Source organism: Aphis gossypii, unplaced genomic scaffold (genome assembly GCF_020184175.1).
Source record: "Aphis gossypii isolate Hap1 unplaced genomic scaffold, ASM2018417v2 Contig00805, whole genome shotgun sequence".
Classification (NCBI taxonomy): domain Eukaryota; kingdom Metazoa; phylum Arthropoda; class Insecta; order Hemiptera; family Aphididae; genus Aphis; species Aphis gossypii.
Genome location: NW_026083291.1, coordinates 10,642 through 28,418, shown reverse-complemented (window position 1 = coordinate 28,418; position 17,777 = coordinate 10,642). Strand labels below are relative to the sequence as shown.

Sequence of the window (17,777 nt, the reverse complement as noted above, 5' to 3'; positions counted from 1 at the left end):
TTCAATTGTATTGAATAGATAAATTCACACTTATTATTATTTTTTTTTATCTAAGATTGATCCCTTGAGAAATGTAATTGATTGTACTTGTGAGTGTCCAGCTGGTGCTGGAAAAAAATGCAACACATAGCTGCTACTATTTATTATATTAATAATGAAGAAGGATTATCAAAGACTAACTTTGGACAGGAATGGGGTAAGCCTTCTAAATCAGGTGAAGTGAAGTATAAAAAAGGTAAGACAATTGAAAATCTATTTCAAAAAAAAGAAAGCTTTCAAACAATATCGATACTGATGCAGTGAGTCATGATATTCTAGTGAATAAATATAACATATTATCTATACCATGTATCTTAAGTAAATAATTGAAGAAGAGCAAAGGTGTGAGGCCTACATAGAGAGCAAAATATGTTTAGAATACATCATAGATCAAGTAGAAATTGACATTAATGAAATATATTTATATGATATTTATAAAACAAAATGAATTAATTCTAAATTTTGGATGTTTCTTCCCCTTAAATTATATGGAAAATGAATATTATTCAAAAAAAATTATAGTTAATGAGCGTGAACTTATGGAATTATTCAATAAAACTAAAGATCAATCTGAGAACAGTTTATTATGGCATGAAATTAGAAATTATCGAATATCAGCTAGTGTAAAAGCCCATAAAATTAAATCTTGTAGGAATTTATCTGTTGAACGTCAAAATAACCTTGCAATATCTTTGTTAAATGAAAATGTTTTAGGATACCAAGGTAAAATCAATGTAGCTTATGGGAAAAAGTATGAAGAGGAAGCCATAGAGTCATATTCTAAACTTTTGGTGCTACAATTTTAAAATGTGGTATTGTAATTCATGCTCAAAACCATGGCTTTGTGCCAGCCCAGATGGTATTGTAACAGAAAACAATCAAACTTTAAAAGTTTTAGAAATAAAATGCCCTATATCATGCAGGTCTAAACTAATAGTTGACCATGAAATAGAATTTGTAATGTTTCATATTTAAAATTTGAAAACAATAAAATAGTGCTCAAGCCAAGTCATCATATTTTACCCAGTGCCAGATATTGATGTACTGTACAGGACTAGAACAATGTGATTTATTTGTTTACAACAAAATTGAACCTGTAACTGTAACTATACAAAGAGATGTGTCTTTCTTAAATCATTAATAACAAGACTAGAATTCTTCTATTTTAGTTTTTATTTGCCAAATCTTACTTCTAAGTAATTATTTTATAACATTAAAATACAGTTATTCATTTTATATTAAATAACTACCAGCAAAACAAAAAAAAAAACATATTAATATTAAGTATTGTTAAATTATATCAAAGTACATGATATTGTATTACATTATGTAAATAATTTTTAATTTTTATTATTTAAAAAAGCTTACATTAAACTTTGTTTTTATATATTAAAAGTTCTTAGATTGAATACTTAAATAACTATTTATCATTTATTATAGGATTTTGCAAATTTGTCAACACACAACAAATATGTATTACTTCATCAACATATGGTAGCAAATCTGCAGTTATTTTATTTAAAATTAAATATGTTTTTAATTTTGCAAAAACCCTTTCTATATGAATGCGCACACTAGCAACAGTATATGTTTCTAATACTTCATCTTCAGAAAAGTGACCATTGTGAAGAATAGGTGGTATAACGAGAATACTTTTTGAACCCTCCAAAGCGACTTTAATTCCAGGGAACCCCTTATCTGCCAGGACTTCATCTCCTGGTTCTAATTTCGATAAGAATCCACTGTCATTAGTAATAAATGAATCATTTGTTCTACCACCATATGACTTGGATAGAAAACAGATGAAACCACTGGGGTTTATAGCCACTAGCACTTTAACAGTATAAGCATTTTTGTATCGTGAAAACATGTACACTCTTTGTTCAACAGTGCTTGGCTGCTCTGTTTTGATTTCAGTACAGTCAATTATGCACCGACAATTAGGATAGTTTTGTTTAAATGCTTTAGGCAAGGTATTAATTACTGTTCTCTTATTGGACCAAAAAATAAAATGTTTTGTATGGTTAGCTAAAAAGTGCAATATGATATAAAATATTCTAGTTACAGTTGTGCGATTTATATTAAATAATACACTAATAGCTGAGTAAGTTATGCCTAATTTAATTTTTAAAAGAAATATTAATAATCTATTTTCCTTAGTAACAGAGCTATTTGATGAGTCAGGTATCAGTGTGAGTAAAAGATTAAATATCTTAAAAGTAGTACCTGTAAGATCTTTTAATTGCATCTCATTTGAAATTGAATGAAATCCACTAAAATAATTTAAATTTACAAAAGATATGTCTGGACCACATGATATGTCAACTGTATTAGGTTTTTGGAAGGTGTTATTATAAGTTACCGGCAGACATGCTTGTGTCATGACATTACAATCTGTTTTGGTGAATGTACATTCATAAGTAAAATTTTCAGTACCATAAAAATCAAATGCAACTTGAGTACTAACACTTTTTATATGATTTAACATTTGTGATTGTGTAGTATCAGAACTCGGATACATAACTTCATTACTATTTAAAAATGCTTTCTGTTTGTTATTTTGACGTTGGAGGTGTCGTTGATACCTATAATTGTGTTGTTGTTCATTAGTTGATTGTCTTTTATAAATTTTAGGAAATACTGATGGAACATATGCTGGACTTCTTGGATCTTTAGATCTTTTGTTGCCAATGAAGTGGTCACTGCAAACTAAGCTATGAGCCATTGGTTGCCATAACCGACCATTTTTACTAAAAATAATATCATAAAATCATTGATAAACATTGTATTTTGATTTATGGAAATAAATAAATTAAAATAAAATAAGTGTATAATAATTTACTTACTCTAATCGTTTAATAGCTTTTACCCAACGCTCTTTTAAATTTTTTTCGTGTGATCTGTTTGGAAAACTGTAGAATATCACGTTTTTACTATTTTTATAAGTATTATTACAATTAACTATACAGCACATCCGGTTACGCATTGCTACAATATATTATTAACAATATTCATAAAATCAATAAATTAAAAATGATTAGGTAAATGTTAAATCTTAGATTTTATAACTAAAACAAAACGGAAATTTCAATAATGATTAATGACATATTATTTTTATGATAATCATAAATCAGATAATAATAAAAGAACTTAAAATATATCAACCAGGTAGCGCTAACGTCGACATGCACGGTGCCTATTGTACGTATATTTATATCTATTATACTATTATTATACGTAATTATAATTATAATTTTAGAGTATTATTAGTAGATTATTATTTTTCATTTGATAATGAATTTGATTCATGGTACTCATGCCATTACTTTTACCTTGTTTTGTTTTTTCTGGGCACCAAGCTCATTCCAATCGGGAATAACTACTTCACACACTTCTTCCCATAGTTTTTTCTTCAGATTTATATCAGAGTATTCTTTTAGTTGTTTTGTATATAGTGCTGGTCTCTTTTCAATTTCTTCTATCAAATTTTCGATAGACGTTTCCACAAGCATCGACATCGTGCGACAACGTACTACCTTCCCGCTCCTAAGCTCCGGTGAATCGGCGGAGACGGCAGACTAAAAATCGGCAGAGTGCGCGCGTGGAATGATCGCCATACTGATTAAGCAGTCGGCTGATAGTTGACCAACAGTTCAGTTTGAAGGCAATCGTGTAGTCCATCAAACTTATTTATCGGCAGTAGGTGTAAAATGAGAGTTCTGGAACCTAACCCGCTGACCCGCTGACCCGGCTGACCAGGCTGACCAGCTGACCCGCCGCCGTAGCTGAGCCGCTGAGCCGCCGCCGTCCCCACCACCGCCGCCGCCGGATACGTATCCGTGTAACCCCGCCGCCCCCACATCCATCGCCGTGGTTATCATATTATTGTCCTATATTACCGTACACACATATTAATGTATATTCAACAGTTTTCATGCGCAGAACTATTTTACCGTACACACATATTCAATAGATAACGCTATCTATCCCTGTTGTTATCACATATTACCATTTGAAAAATTATAGTATAACAAGCATGTAGAGTCTTGTTTGCATTACAAACAATAGTATTATTCATAGATTTGAGTTTAGAAATAATTCTATAAGATGTATTTAGAATATTGTAGTTATACTAAATATATTTGTATAATCAAAACAAAATGTATATTTCATCTACCTCATCCCTCGAATACCACCATAGATCATCACCGCGTATTGTCACGCTTGATTCTCCCACATTTAAATTAAAACGTTCGTGTCTGAATACACAACTCACTAAAAGAAATCCCTTCTTTCTAAAATGTCTTTCCTTTAAATCTATAGACAGATCAATGTATGGGAAAATAAACCCTAAATTCAGTTTTTAGGTCCAATGTATCCTAAGATTTCGAAAACCAGAGTTTTCGAAATTAGTTGTATTTTTATCGATCAACAAGCAACATCACATTTCTACATACATTTTCTTTACATTTTTTTTTTTAAATATGGATTTCATGACACGTAAGTACCTTTATAGTTTTTTTATTTTTAGCTGAGTAATATAAATCATATATAAAATGTGTTACAAATTAAATAATACGTCATTGGGTTTTACTAGACTATTTGATCGAAAAACACTACTTGTATAAGTATTCTATTGTTATCGAAAATGCCCTGTCCCAACCGGTCTATTCTCGACACGTGCAGGTCAGTTTCAGGAATTTTATCGATGCTCTGTTCAATACAATGATACCCAAAATAGTTAAAATCTATAGTGATATACCTAATTCCCAATAAATATTTTACCTAACCTGGCTTAATTTGTCTTCATCATCGCAAATGCTAAGACACTTGCTCCGTTACCCGTCGATGTACGTTCAGTCTGTTCTAGACAACCATTTCGTACGTATTATCTCCGCGTTTTCACAGTCGTTACACAACAGTATTAACAATTTTTCCAAGTGTTTAAACACTTTATTTAAACATGTTTAAATGCGATAAGTGTCCATCGGTTTTTAACGCGAATCGTAATTTGTCGACTCATAAAGAAACTCATCTCGGAATTCGATTCCCATGCACTATTTTCCCTACGACATTTAAATACAAGTCACATCTTAATAGACACCAAAAAAATCTTCATGGTATGTATTTATATAATATTATTTTTCATCATTCATGATATTAATTTATAATAATTTTTTCAAGGTATCATTAACGTGTCTTCACATCATCAAGATGAAGATATACAGATAGCACCGCAAATAACTGTTCCAGATATACCAGCTGGTGGTTCAAGCATGTTATCTGATGACGATATTTGTATAATTGCAATGGATGCATATCAAATGTTAGACGCTAATACAGGTTAGTTAAATATATTTTATAACTTGCGACATTTTCGACAACACATTTTTAGATATTAATTAGGATTTTTATTTTTTAAAGATTCTTACACTACAACCGATAACGGGAAACGTGCTTCTTCCGCAAACACTACGTCTGCTATCAAAGCTAAAAAAGCACGTTTACTTCTTGTACAGTCTCCCGGCTTTATCGAAATTTCGTCTTCTGCAAATAGAAAAGTCGTAGGGTATTACGCAAAAAATATCGAAAACATTCAAAACTATATTGAATTTTTTAATTCGATTAAATCTGAATTAGTCGAGTTACTAAAATCACAAGCGTTTAAACATCCAATCAAGTTTAATTTAAAGCTAGAAGCTACATACAATATTCCGAATGTAGATAATTCAACAGAGAACCGTTCATTTAAGACCTCAGCTAGACCAATTTTTTCCGAAACTGGTGTACGGGAAATTGTTGAAGAAGGTATTATAAAATTAATGGCTGAGCACAGTGGCGTAACTATGGGGTAGCGAGGGGTAGCGTTTGCGACCCCCAAAATTTTTATGAGGTCGCAAGAGTATCATTTTGTTACCCCAAAAATATTTACAAAGAATCTACAGAAAAATAGCTGGACTGAAATCAACTGTAATTGTTGGTGATGTGACCGCCCAAGTAAACAAACAATATAGCATAGAAGTTGAAAATAATAGATTATATTTTAATTGCCTGTTAGATAGCTTATTGTACTGTTGTCGACAAGGTATCGCCGTTAGGGGTCATCGGGAAGATGGTAACTCTTTAAATAAAGGAAATTTTTTGGAACTTATGGAATTAAGAGCTAAAGATAATCCTATTATTAAACAATACTTTATTGAAAAAGAAAAAAGTTTAGGTATGTAAATCCTTCATACTTAAATATGTTTATAGAGTACATGGGGAAATATGTTTTACAATCAATTAGAGATATCAAAGATTCTAAATTTTTTAGTACTTTGGTTAATGACACAGGACTTGGCTAAGCATGAGCAAGTGGCCATATGTATCGATATGTTTCAAAAGCTATATATTACCCATGAAGTTTTCTTGGGCTTTTATCGCACCGATAAAACTGATGGTGAAACGTTAGTAAATCTTATAAAACAGTTTTTACAAACAAATAATTTAAGTATTCAAAACATCAGAGGACAGTGTTATGATGGTGCCGCATCTATGCGCGGTTCATATAAAGGTGTCCAATCTAAAATCCGATCGGAAAATAAATTTGCTATTTATGTGCATTGTTATGCACATATTTTAAATCTATGCCTTGTAGACCTTTCGAAACAATCATCATTTGTAAGAAATACATTTGTAACTCTACAAACTTTATATTCATTTATGGGTGCATCATCAAAGAGAAATAGTGTTTTTGAAAAAATATTATCAACGAGTTCAATAAATGAGTCTCAAAAAACTAAAATAAAGTCTTTGAGTGATACAAGGTGGAACTGTCGCATTGAAGCAATCAAATCAGTTATTAATACTTTGCCTGTTATTGTTCAAACACTACAAAATATTTCTGATAATGATGTGAATTATGGATCAGAAGCAAACAATTTGTTGAATTGCATACTTAATTTTGAATTTATATTTTGTTTGTTTTTATTAAAAACTGTGCTTGAACAAACAAACATACTTTCTAAATATTTACAGTCACCATCAATAAACTATGCATTTGTTAAAGAAATGTCAATCAAAACTTATGACTCATTGCAAGACTTACGTTCAGATGAAAGTTTCAATAAATGTTGGGAATCGTCACAAGATTTGGTAAAAAATAATGGATTTCTACCACCAAAACTTCCTCGTAATAGAAAGATTTCCAATAACAAACTTGGAGGTGGTCATATTTTTCCAGAATTTCATGATGAAAAGTCCTATTACCGGATCTCCATTTATTTTCCAGTTATGGATATTGTCATGAAAGAAATCAAAGATAGATTTAACGAAAATGATCTATCTATTTTAAACTCACTGATGGAAACCCTGACAAATGAAAGTCCTAGTCAATCTTCAATTCAAGAAGTGTGCGAATTCTATGGACCAAATGAAGATGATTTAACCGCTGAATTAAAAATATTTAACAAAATGTTTAAAGGCTATGGCAAAGTAAATAACATTGAAAATAGAACATTATATTTGAAGAACAAAGATATTCAAAATGGTTTCCCAATTATAGTTGAATTGTTACAAATTTTTTTAACCATTCCCACTAGCAGAGTATCATGTGAAAGGTCATTTTCTTGTTTAAAAAAACTAAAAAACTACTCGAGAACTACCATCGGTCAAGAACGTCTTTCTAACATGGCTATATTATACATAGAAAGAGAAAGAAAAGTAAACAACGAACAAATAATCAATCTCTTCAATAAAAACAAAAACCGAAAAATTGTTTTAGAATAGTAATAATTTTAAATAATTTTTGTATTGTAAGAGTTCTAATAATCTATAAATAATCTATGCAATATTTTTAATTCGAACTAGTCACTAAAAATGAAATGTGATATTATGATAAATACAATTTATAAATATATTATAATGTGATTTTTTTATTAGCCCACATAACCCTTTATTTCTGCTTATGGGAAAAGATTAAAAATGTATAAAAGTGTTCGCTACCCCAAACATAAAGTGCTAGTTACGCCACTGGCTGAGCAAGACGAATATTCTAGCACGGGAAGTGGTTATACGCTACATTGTATTGACGGAATATTATTAGGTGTTTATCAATATACACCTATGAGTGGTTCGTCTTATATTCCGTTACCTGATTTCATTGAAAGAAAAAAAGCTGTAACCAACCCGCAAAACTCAGACCAACAGTGCTTCAAGTGGGCTATATTAGCAAAACACGTTACGGGTTCAAATAAACAACGTATAGAAAAATATACAACTCACGAAGAAAAATATAATTTTTCCGGTCTAACGTTCCCGACAAAACTACATAAGGTTAACATTTTCGAAAAAAATAATCCTAATGTAACTGTCAATGTTTACGGACTAGAAAAACATTTCCAACCACCACAAAAATTTCCAAAATATGAAGTGTTCCCACTGAAGGTGGTAGATGAAGAAAAAAACAAATCATTTCGACTTGTTACTAATAACCGATGATGAAAATTCTCATTTTACCTACATCTCTAATTTTTCCCGACTTGTACGATCAGAGAAAACCCAACATAATGGACGTGCTGTATTTTGTAAACGATGCTTTACATCGTTCGAACCTCTAAATATTAATAAATATGAATTAAATGAACGTATACGATTTGAAGAACACAAGTTAATATGCGGAACACACAAACCAATTTTACCTCGAATGCCTGCTCCCGGATGTTAGAATTCGCCGCATGGAAAAAAACTCAACGACATCAGATAGTTATATATGCTGATTTTGAAGCACTACGAAGAAAATCCGATGAAAAATGTGGGAACAATACAAAAGCTATTCAAAAACACGAGGCCATGAGTTATGGTTTTATGGTTAAAGCAAATAACGACGTTCCCGCAGAACTGCTTGAACAATTTAATATTCCAACTTCACCTATAATTTTTCGTGGCGATGAAGATAATCAGAATGTGGGTGAACATTTTGTGAAGAGTATCGTTGAAATAGCTGAAAACATTGAAAAATTACTACAAACCAGCATACCAATAACCTTTACTACAGAACAACAACAAGCACATAATTTATGTAAGACATGTAATTTATGTAAAAACGGTTTCTCTGTGGGAAACCATAAAGTTGCTGATCACTGTCACTTATAGGTAAATTTCGACAAACGTTGTGTAATACCTGCAACCTCAAGCTTCAAACACTAAATTTTGTACCATGTTTTTTTCACAATTTATCGAATTATGATGCACATTTTATTGTAACTGAACTCGGTCTCGATGTCAAAAGAATTTCTGTAATACCAAACAGTGTAGAAAAATTCATCTCATTTTCAAAACACGTTTCCAACAACTTTTCAATACGGTTCATCGACACATTAAGATTTATGGCTTCAAGTTTATCAACACTCTCGGAAAATTTATTAACACCAGGGTTCGAAAAGTTTAGAGAAACAGCTAAACATTTTAATGCCGCAGACTTGCCACTCGTTACTCGTAAAGGTGTTTACCCTTATGAGTATACGGATGGTTGGAACAAGCTGGAGCAAACCAATTTACCAGAGAAAGCAGATTTCTACAGTACACTAACAGAATCAAATATACAAGAAGAAGATTATGAACATGCAAAAACTGTTTGGAGTCACTTTGGGTGAATACAGTGATCTATATCTGAAAATTGATGTTTTATTGTTGGCTGACGTGTTTGGGAACTTCAGAGACCTATGTTTAACCACATACTGTTTGGATCCATCTTTTTACTATACAGCACCAGGATTCTCCTTTGATTGTATGTTAAAATATACCAGAGTCAAGTTAGAGTTACTCACAGAGTATGATATGCTGTTGATGATTGAAAAGTGTAATTATAATAATTATATATAAAAATTTACATTTATAATATATAAATTTTTTATAGGAATTTGAGGCGGTTTGACACAAGCAAGTATGAGGTATGCTAAAGCTAATAATGAAAAGACCCCAGATTATGATCCAACAAAGTCCAAATCATGGTTAATTTATCAAGATTGTAAGTATACATATACATATATTTTAATTATTTTTTAATATTAATTTATTTTTTTAGGTAATAATCTCTACGGTTGGGTGGGCAATGTCACAACACATGCCCTATGGTGGTTTTAAGTGGGTTATATATGAAGTTGACATTACTTATCCAAAAGAACTCCATGATAAACACAACGACTAACCTTTTCTACCACAAAACGGTATCCCAGCTGGTTCAAAAGTTAAAAAACTCATGGCAACACTTCAGTCGAAAAAAAACTATATTATTCATTACCGAAACCTCCAACAAGCTATAGCCAATGGATAATAGTATGATAATATTAGACTAATAGCTGAAAAAGTAAATGTATAAATGTTTTTATTTTACATTTATAATATAATTATTTTTTATTATAGGTTCATAGAGTAGTTCAGTTTAATCAATCACCATGGCTGGCTCCATACATAGCACTAAACACAGAGATGCGAAAAAAAGCAGCAAATGACTTTGAGAAAGACTTTTTCAAACTTTTAAATAATGCGGTTTTTGGGAAAACCATGGAGTTTATGCTGAAAAGAATAAAAATGGAACTGGTGTCTAGTGATCGTCGCTTACAAAAACTGATAAATCAGTCAACATTCAAATACTGTACTACATACAATGAAACTCTAAATGCAGTTGCATTAGAAAACAAAATCATTGATTTTTGTAAACCTATTTATATAGGTAAATTACATTTATTTCAAATTTTTATTGTTATATTAATATTTTAAATTTTTTATCAGGTTTTGCAGTGCTGGAAATTTCCAAGTATTTAATGTATGACTATTACTATAACGTAATGCAGAAACATTATGATGATAAAATTGAGCTCATGTATACAGATACAGGTAAATTATTATTATTAGTACTTTTATTAATTTATTATTTTAGATTCATTGGTATACTATATTCAAACTGATGATTTTTACAATGATCTGTTGAACAATCCCAACTTGTTGAATCGAATGGACACTGCAAATCTACCCCGTGACCACCCATGTTACATTGCTGAGAGAAAGAAGATTCCTGGGCTATTTTCTGATGAAACCGATAGACGTATTATGAGAGAGTTTTGTGCTCTCCGTGCAAAGTTCTACGCTTACATTTTAGAAGATAAGGAGAAAATCAAAGCAAAAGGAATCCGTGGACATGTTGTTAGAAACCATCTGACCTTTCAAGATCATAAACGGTGTTTGTTTGGTGATACCAGTTTGGAAGTAACAACGTCAAACGTCTCTATCCGTTCATTCAAGCACAAATTAAAGACCATCAAATCCAATAAATTAACTTATAACAGTTTTGATAATAAAAGGGTTATAATTGAAGACAAAGTACACACCCTAGCACATGGTCACTATTCTATAGAGTGAGTATATAAATATAAATATATATTTTAATTATTTTTTAATTAATAATTTTGAATTTTATAGGGAGGAACTCGAAGCAGAACTAGATAGTTAGTTTTTTTTTTGTATATATTTGTAAAGATTATTTCTGTATGTATAATTTTTTATACTTGATTAATTTTTGTGAATATTTTTTCTATAAATTATTTCTGTATACATAATAAAGATTTTTCCTATGTCATATTTTTGTACTTGTATATTTTACTTTAAACCATTTTCTTTGTAAATATTATTGTTAGTATTGTATAGAAATAAAACTCAATTTTGAAATAAAAAAATGTGTTATTTATTTGAAATAAAAAAACATGATTACAATTTTTATGAATTATTTACAAACCATTTTCTTAAAGCAAACACTTTATAAAATGTACAATATTTAGGATTTAAGTCCTCATGAAAGATACAACAAGGTAAATTTTCTTCATCACATATTTGATCCAGTCGAAGACAACCCAAGTCTTCAATGTTGATGACTGCAACGTGTGGTATATACTCTATAAGTAGTTGTTTTTTCTGTTCGCCTTTGGTGTAAATACAGTCAAACTTTAACGAATTCAATATTCTTCCAAGTTCTTCATACTCAATATCACCGTAATCTATAGATAGCTGATGAAAATTTTGTAGCCACTTGTTAGTTTTTCGACGTTTATTATCTTGATTAGATTATGAATTTTTAAAAATCCAGTGTTGAGTAGCCCATGTTTCTGTGTCTACAATAGACATCTCTTTAATCATATATTTGTTATTCGCTCCAAGAATGCAATGAATGTCAATGATGCCTGAAGACATTATGGCTTGTCTTTAAAATAAGTTTCAATAGTATTGAATTGACTATGTATAGCAGGTAATGTTTTTTTCAAATCGTTTACAGCTTCTAGAATAGTTTGTAATGTAACTTCAGCTTTTATCATATGCTCTGTTATATCTATACACGTTAATTCCAACTTTTCTGTTTGTTCTTCTTGTAATTAAATATATGTATGATTTTCTTCAATTAAATTTTATTTAATTTATCTGAATATGATTTAATCGAATGTTCAAGATTTGAATTAATTTTTTTTATTTCACCAGACTGAGATCTACCGAACACCGTTCATGGTAGAAACTCAACTAAAGTTATTTTCTAGTATCACTTATATTTATCCAACTATTATGTGTATTGTCAAACCCCAGCCACTTTACAAATATCTGTGTCCCCTTCCTACGAATAATTTTTTCGATTAAATATTCGTTTGGGTAATTTGTTTTACATATTTCCTCAGAGTAAAAATAGCCAGCAATTGGTTTTCCTGTATAATCTTGTAATTGATATGTAATAGGCATGGTTTGATTAATTTTGATAATTTTGAATATTTCTGCCGACCAACTTGGTAAATAACCTTTTGTAAATACACTTTTATATGTACTTATACGAACGTAATCACCAATTTTTCAACTATTTTTTCTATTAATAATTTTGCGTGTTTTTATTTCAACTGATGTTGGATCTAAATCAGCTTGCGTCGGAGTCATCCTTATTGTTCTATGTTTTGTATTATTATACTCATTAATCAATGAAGGTAAAATAGAAATCCATTTGTATGAACCTCGTGCAGTAAACTCTCTAAACATTTTTTCTTTTAATGTACGGTTGAAGCGTTCTACAATACATGCTTTCATGGTTCTATTCGTTGAATATTTGTGTATGTTATACTTTTTCATCAATTTATCGAATGTTATATTATAAAATTCTTTTCCGTTATCAAGCTCTAGTAGTTTTGGTGAACGTTTGAGTAGTATTTTCGACATTGCATTTGAAACTTCTTTAGCAGTTTTTGATTTTAATGCTATCGCCCATGCAAATTTCGTAAAACAGTCTATGACGCATAGAATATATTTGTAACCTTTAATTTTTTTCGAATATGGTATCATTTCAACCAGATCAGCTTGCCATAGATCATTGTTTCGTATACATTAACTATACGTCTTATGTAATTTTTTCTAGCAGGTTTGTGTAGTTCAAATGCGATATCTCGCTTAGACATTTGGTATACGTTTTATGTAACCAGCTTCGCGTAATTCTTCGAAAATTGATAGTATTTCGTTGAAAACACCTGTATTGCCAGCAGCTTTTGATGCTAATAGTAGTTTTAAACGGGAAACCAATTCATTCCGATCGTTCCAATATTGAAGTGTATGTTTCTGTAATTGTATAGATAGTCCACTACCAGATGGAAATAATGTTGTGATTATATCTCTGTATTTATTACCGCCTTTTTAAATTTGTTTGCTGTTTGACGTTAAATGAGCAGATGTTTGAATTAATATAGATTTATATATTTTTTAAACATTTTCGGAATATAATTTCGGGGCTTTTGAAAATATTAAACTACAGAGACCCTGTGTTAACGGGTATGTAGTATCATCAACAATTATCGTATTTCCGACAAGTTTGATTTCTTTTTTACCTAAACGTACCGTTTTATTAGGCTGTAATTTAGGACCATACGTCTTGTCTATACTGTATGAATCTAACAATTCATCTATTTGATAAAAATGTAAATCTCCAATGTTGTCTATAGTCTTAACCAAAGTAGATTTTTGTATTTCGTTTAACGGATCGATAATCGGTTTAAATGTTTCTGTTACTATCGATTAAATATCGGCTTTTCCTTGTTTTAATGCAGTATATTTTCGTTTAATATTTTCTTTTGCTTTTATCAATTCTTCGAGTACTTCACCACTGGCGTCCATGATCGTGAACGAGATGTTTTTTAAAAAACGTAAGTTTATATAATAACAAACGTGTCGAAGCCGTGACGATAACGCCCATTATCGCGTTCACAGTCTTTGTTTATTACGATAAAGTTGAACCTCCCCTTACGCCAACACGATGTACAGAAATCTTTAAATTCTGTATACGACATATCACCAGAGCAATGCTCCATGTAAACATGTTTTAAATTAGTTTCATCTTGTTTAAATAAAACGATAAGGTTAGCGTTATCACGCAAAAGTTGTTTTGGTACTCTTGAATAACTCTGAGCTAGATACCCAATCGGAAATCGACAACGGGCGCAACATTGCGCCACTACTGACTAACACTGGCACATTACTGGCAGTCAGTGTCGGCCCAGTGCTGGTGTATTCTGGGATGATAACACCGTTCTGTACTGGTAATCAGAAATGGCCCAGTACTTATGGTAGTAGGTACTGATTTATATTTACTTATACCTCTTTATATAATATAAACAACACAAGAAATTATTGACTCATTATTACTGTTTTTATTATAAACAAAATATTACAAATCGTTAATGTATTAGATATATGTATATTAGTTTTGTACCTTACAAAAGAAAAAAAAATGAACATTCAATTATTATACAGTTTCACTCATTTTAATTTTTTTATACAATCTTTCTTTTTTCCCGCCTTCCCTATCCTTTGCACCTGAAAACCAGCGACTCAATTGGCTAGCAATTTCTTTATGTTTTAGATCCAAAAATTTTGAAGTAAGTGCTTCTAAAATAAAAATTATATTATACTTTAAAAATTTAAAATAATCTTACAATCTTAGATTTGGTTTATAATGAGGTGATCGTATACCTAGCAAGTGTTTATATGTTTCTGTTGCAGAGAAATTTAACTTCTTTATTCCGTTTGTTTCCCTTCCAAAAGCACTATACATAACTTGAACACTTTTTGACATGATTTGTGGGATCACAACTGTCATATTGTTAGATAATTTCACAGAAGATTTGATGTTAATCGCCATGAAACATTTCTAAAAAATAAATATTTAACAGAAATTAAATGACATATTAAACTGGACAATCTCAGAAATAAATCTTACTATTTTTTTTATCAACTCAATGTCAGTTTTCAATTGCTTCTCAAAATCTAGGAATGATTCCAAATCTAATGCCGGAAGACCAACTATATTTGATGAAATGTGATATTTTCAACAAACGAGCGATTTTTATAAGTTCGAAATCGTACAGCACTCTCTTGGGTAACGTAGATATTAGTTTTTTTTCGTCTTTACTCTCCCACCACCATTTTTATATGGTGTGATATATAGACCATCACCTATTTTGTACAAGTTGCCTTTATATGGCGTCAGGTATGAACCATTTCCCAAATGTGATGGAACGTTCCTCTTAAATTCATTAGCCACCTAAACAATGTTGGCAACTCCACCAGTCAGAGCGCCTAGAGCTGATAAGCCGGTGAAAATCGGAATAAGTGGTAATGCACCGCCTTTTTTCGGAATGTTTACTATTCTCGGAACTTTTGTCTTTGTAGATCTAAATGTTTTTCGTGCGACGGCTACATACTTTTTTGTTAATTTCATTAAATTTTTTTCACCAACATTTTTCTTTAAAACGTTTTTAGTTGCTTTAACCGCTGCTTTAAACCCACAATCACAACCACCACCAACTTTACGTTTTGCCTTCATAGCGGTAGTCACATCCCAAGCTACAGCTTTTTCTTTTAAACCAGAATCTTTCGATTTGAACCTTTCCCAGGCTCGCTGTTCTAATATATGATCAGCGACCGTCGTCGTTATCGATATGTTTGGCCTGTATTGTTATTGAATGACACTCGTCCCGTCCTCTCATTATTAATGTAAAAATAGAATACAAAATATTATCAATATTAACATCGAAAACTGTAATATTATAATAATTATTTTCAAAACGAATAAAACATAAAAATATTAAATTTTCTTCAAACCATTTTATTTTAGGAGATATTTTTTAGGAGACGTAACCTATTTTAATAATTTATATTTTGGTTTTTCTAACGTTTTAGAGTATATGTAAACGTTTTAAAAACGTAAACCGTTCTCGTCAACAAGTAGAAAATATATTAAATTTGTTTTACCACAACCGGAACTCCCCAACACCAATGAGCGTATAGTGTTTGGAAATAGCTCACCATGTCTAAACTGTATTGTATCCGGAGTATCAATGTTATAAATTCGTAGTTTTTTCTGTTGCTCGATGAAGCGCATTTTTTCACTATAAATATCAATGCTATGTACTTGAAAGCGTCACACGATGTCTCGCGTTCGTAAGTGAAACAACAATAAAGGTTCTGGTCTTATTAACTCAGTTATAAATCATCTACCTGTGGAATTACATCTGCCTGGCTATAGGTAAGTCACTAAAATATATTATTATTATTAAATCCAAACTACATTTTTTTTTTTTTGTTTTTTTTTCCAGATTTGCTGGTCCCGGTACTAAATTAAAAGAAAGATTAGCACGCGGTGAACGGGGAATAAACAGACTAGACGAGTTGGCCAGAGCTCACGATATCGCATACGAAGAAAGCAATTTGTTAACCGATCGACAAAGAGCTGACGAAATATTAGAGAATCAAGCTTGGGAAGTGTTTAAATCTAAAAACACTGGTATTAAGCAAAAAGCTGCGTCCTGGTTGATTACTACAGCTATGAAGGCGAAACGCAAATTGGGCGCTAGTTGCGGATTTAAACAGATTATTTCGGCAGCAAAAAAATCAATCAAAAATAAAATTAACGGAAAGAATATAACCAAGTTAGTAAGAACATGTCTGTCGGCTGCGAAAAAAAATCAAAAAAAATCTAAAAATAAGAAAACTCCGAGAATTATACCAATACCGAAAAAGGGCGGTGTTCTACCTTTAATACCTATTTTCGCTGGTTTATCGGCGTTGGGCGCTCTTACCGGCGGTGTCGGTAATATAGTTAAAGTCGTAAATGAATTAAATTCCTGTAAAAACACACCTATTCATTTAGGGAAAGGTTTATATCTTACACCGCACAAGGGGCAGTCTTATAAAATTGTTAAAGGTAAAAGTTTATACCTAGCACCTTACAAAGGCGGATCGGTAAAAAAAACTAGAAAAACGACAAAAAACTAATTCCCACGTTACCCAAGAGAGCGTTGTACGACTATGAGATTATAAAATACGCCGACATGTTGAAAATACCTCATTTCATCGGTGTGTTTTCCAGAGACAAGTTGCCTCAAAGAGCTAAGCATCAAGAGTCTGCTGTGGTTAATTTAGACATCGAAAACGGTACAGGTACGCATTGGGTAGCGTATAAAAAAATCGGTAAAAAGTTAAATATTACGATAGTTTTGGAAATTTAACGCCACCGTTAGAAATACAAAAATATAAGAATATAATTACGATAAACACCAAAAATATAATACGACAAACTGTGGACACTTGTGCTTAAGATTTCTGTCATGTACACCATAACCTTAACCGGGAACTCGAGTGAATTGTCTTGCGACTTTTTCCCGCCGATAGAAGTCAGTAAAAATGCT

General features: G+C 31.2%; 3 protein-coding genes across 3 annotated transcripts; 2 read left to right on the top strand and 1 right to left on the bottom strand.

Annotated features, from left to right (window-relative positions):
• Window positions 1–4,523: 4,523 nt before the first annotated feature.
• Window positions 4,524–7,968, top strand: LOC114124276 (zinc finger MYM-type protein 1-like). Its single transcript, XM_050210267.1, has 7 exons — window positions 4,524–4,539; window positions 5,224–5,382; window positions 5,680–5,847; window positions 6,098–6,256; window positions 6,353–6,592; window positions 6,677–7,740; window positions 7,960–7,968. The coding sequence occupies exons 1-7, from the start codon at window positions 4,524–4,526 to the stop codon at window positions 7,966–7,968; spliced, it is 1,815 nt and encodes a 604-aa protein (XP_050066224.1).
• A 2,708-nt stretch (window positions 7,969–10,676) lies between these two features.
• On the top strand, window positions 10,677–11,436 carry LOC126555333 (uncharacterized). The gene is made up of 3 exons (XM_050210268.1): window positions 10,677–10,750; window positions 10,810–10,914; window positions 10,958–11,436. The coding sequence occupies exons 2-3, from the start codon at window positions 10,842–10,844 to the stop codon at window positions 11,434–11,436; spliced, it is 552 nt and encodes a 183-aa protein (XP_050066225.1). The 5' UTR covers window positions 10,677–10,750; window positions 10,810–10,841.
• A 3,371-nt stretch (window positions 11,437–14,807) lies between these two features.
• Window positions 14,808–15,232, bottom strand: LOC126555334 (uncharacterized). Its single transcript, XM_050210269.1, has 2 exons — window positions 15,061–15,232; window positions 14,808–14,976 (listed from the first exon to the last, which is right to left on the bottom strand). The coding sequence occupies exons 1-2, from the start codon at window positions 15,227–15,229 to the stop codon at window positions 14,834–14,836; spliced, it is 312 nt and encodes a 103-aa protein (XP_050066226.1). The 5' UTR covers window positions 15,230–15,232; the 3' UTR covers window positions 14,808–14,833.
• Between the last annotated feature and the right edge of the window lie 2,545 nt (window positions 15,233–17,777).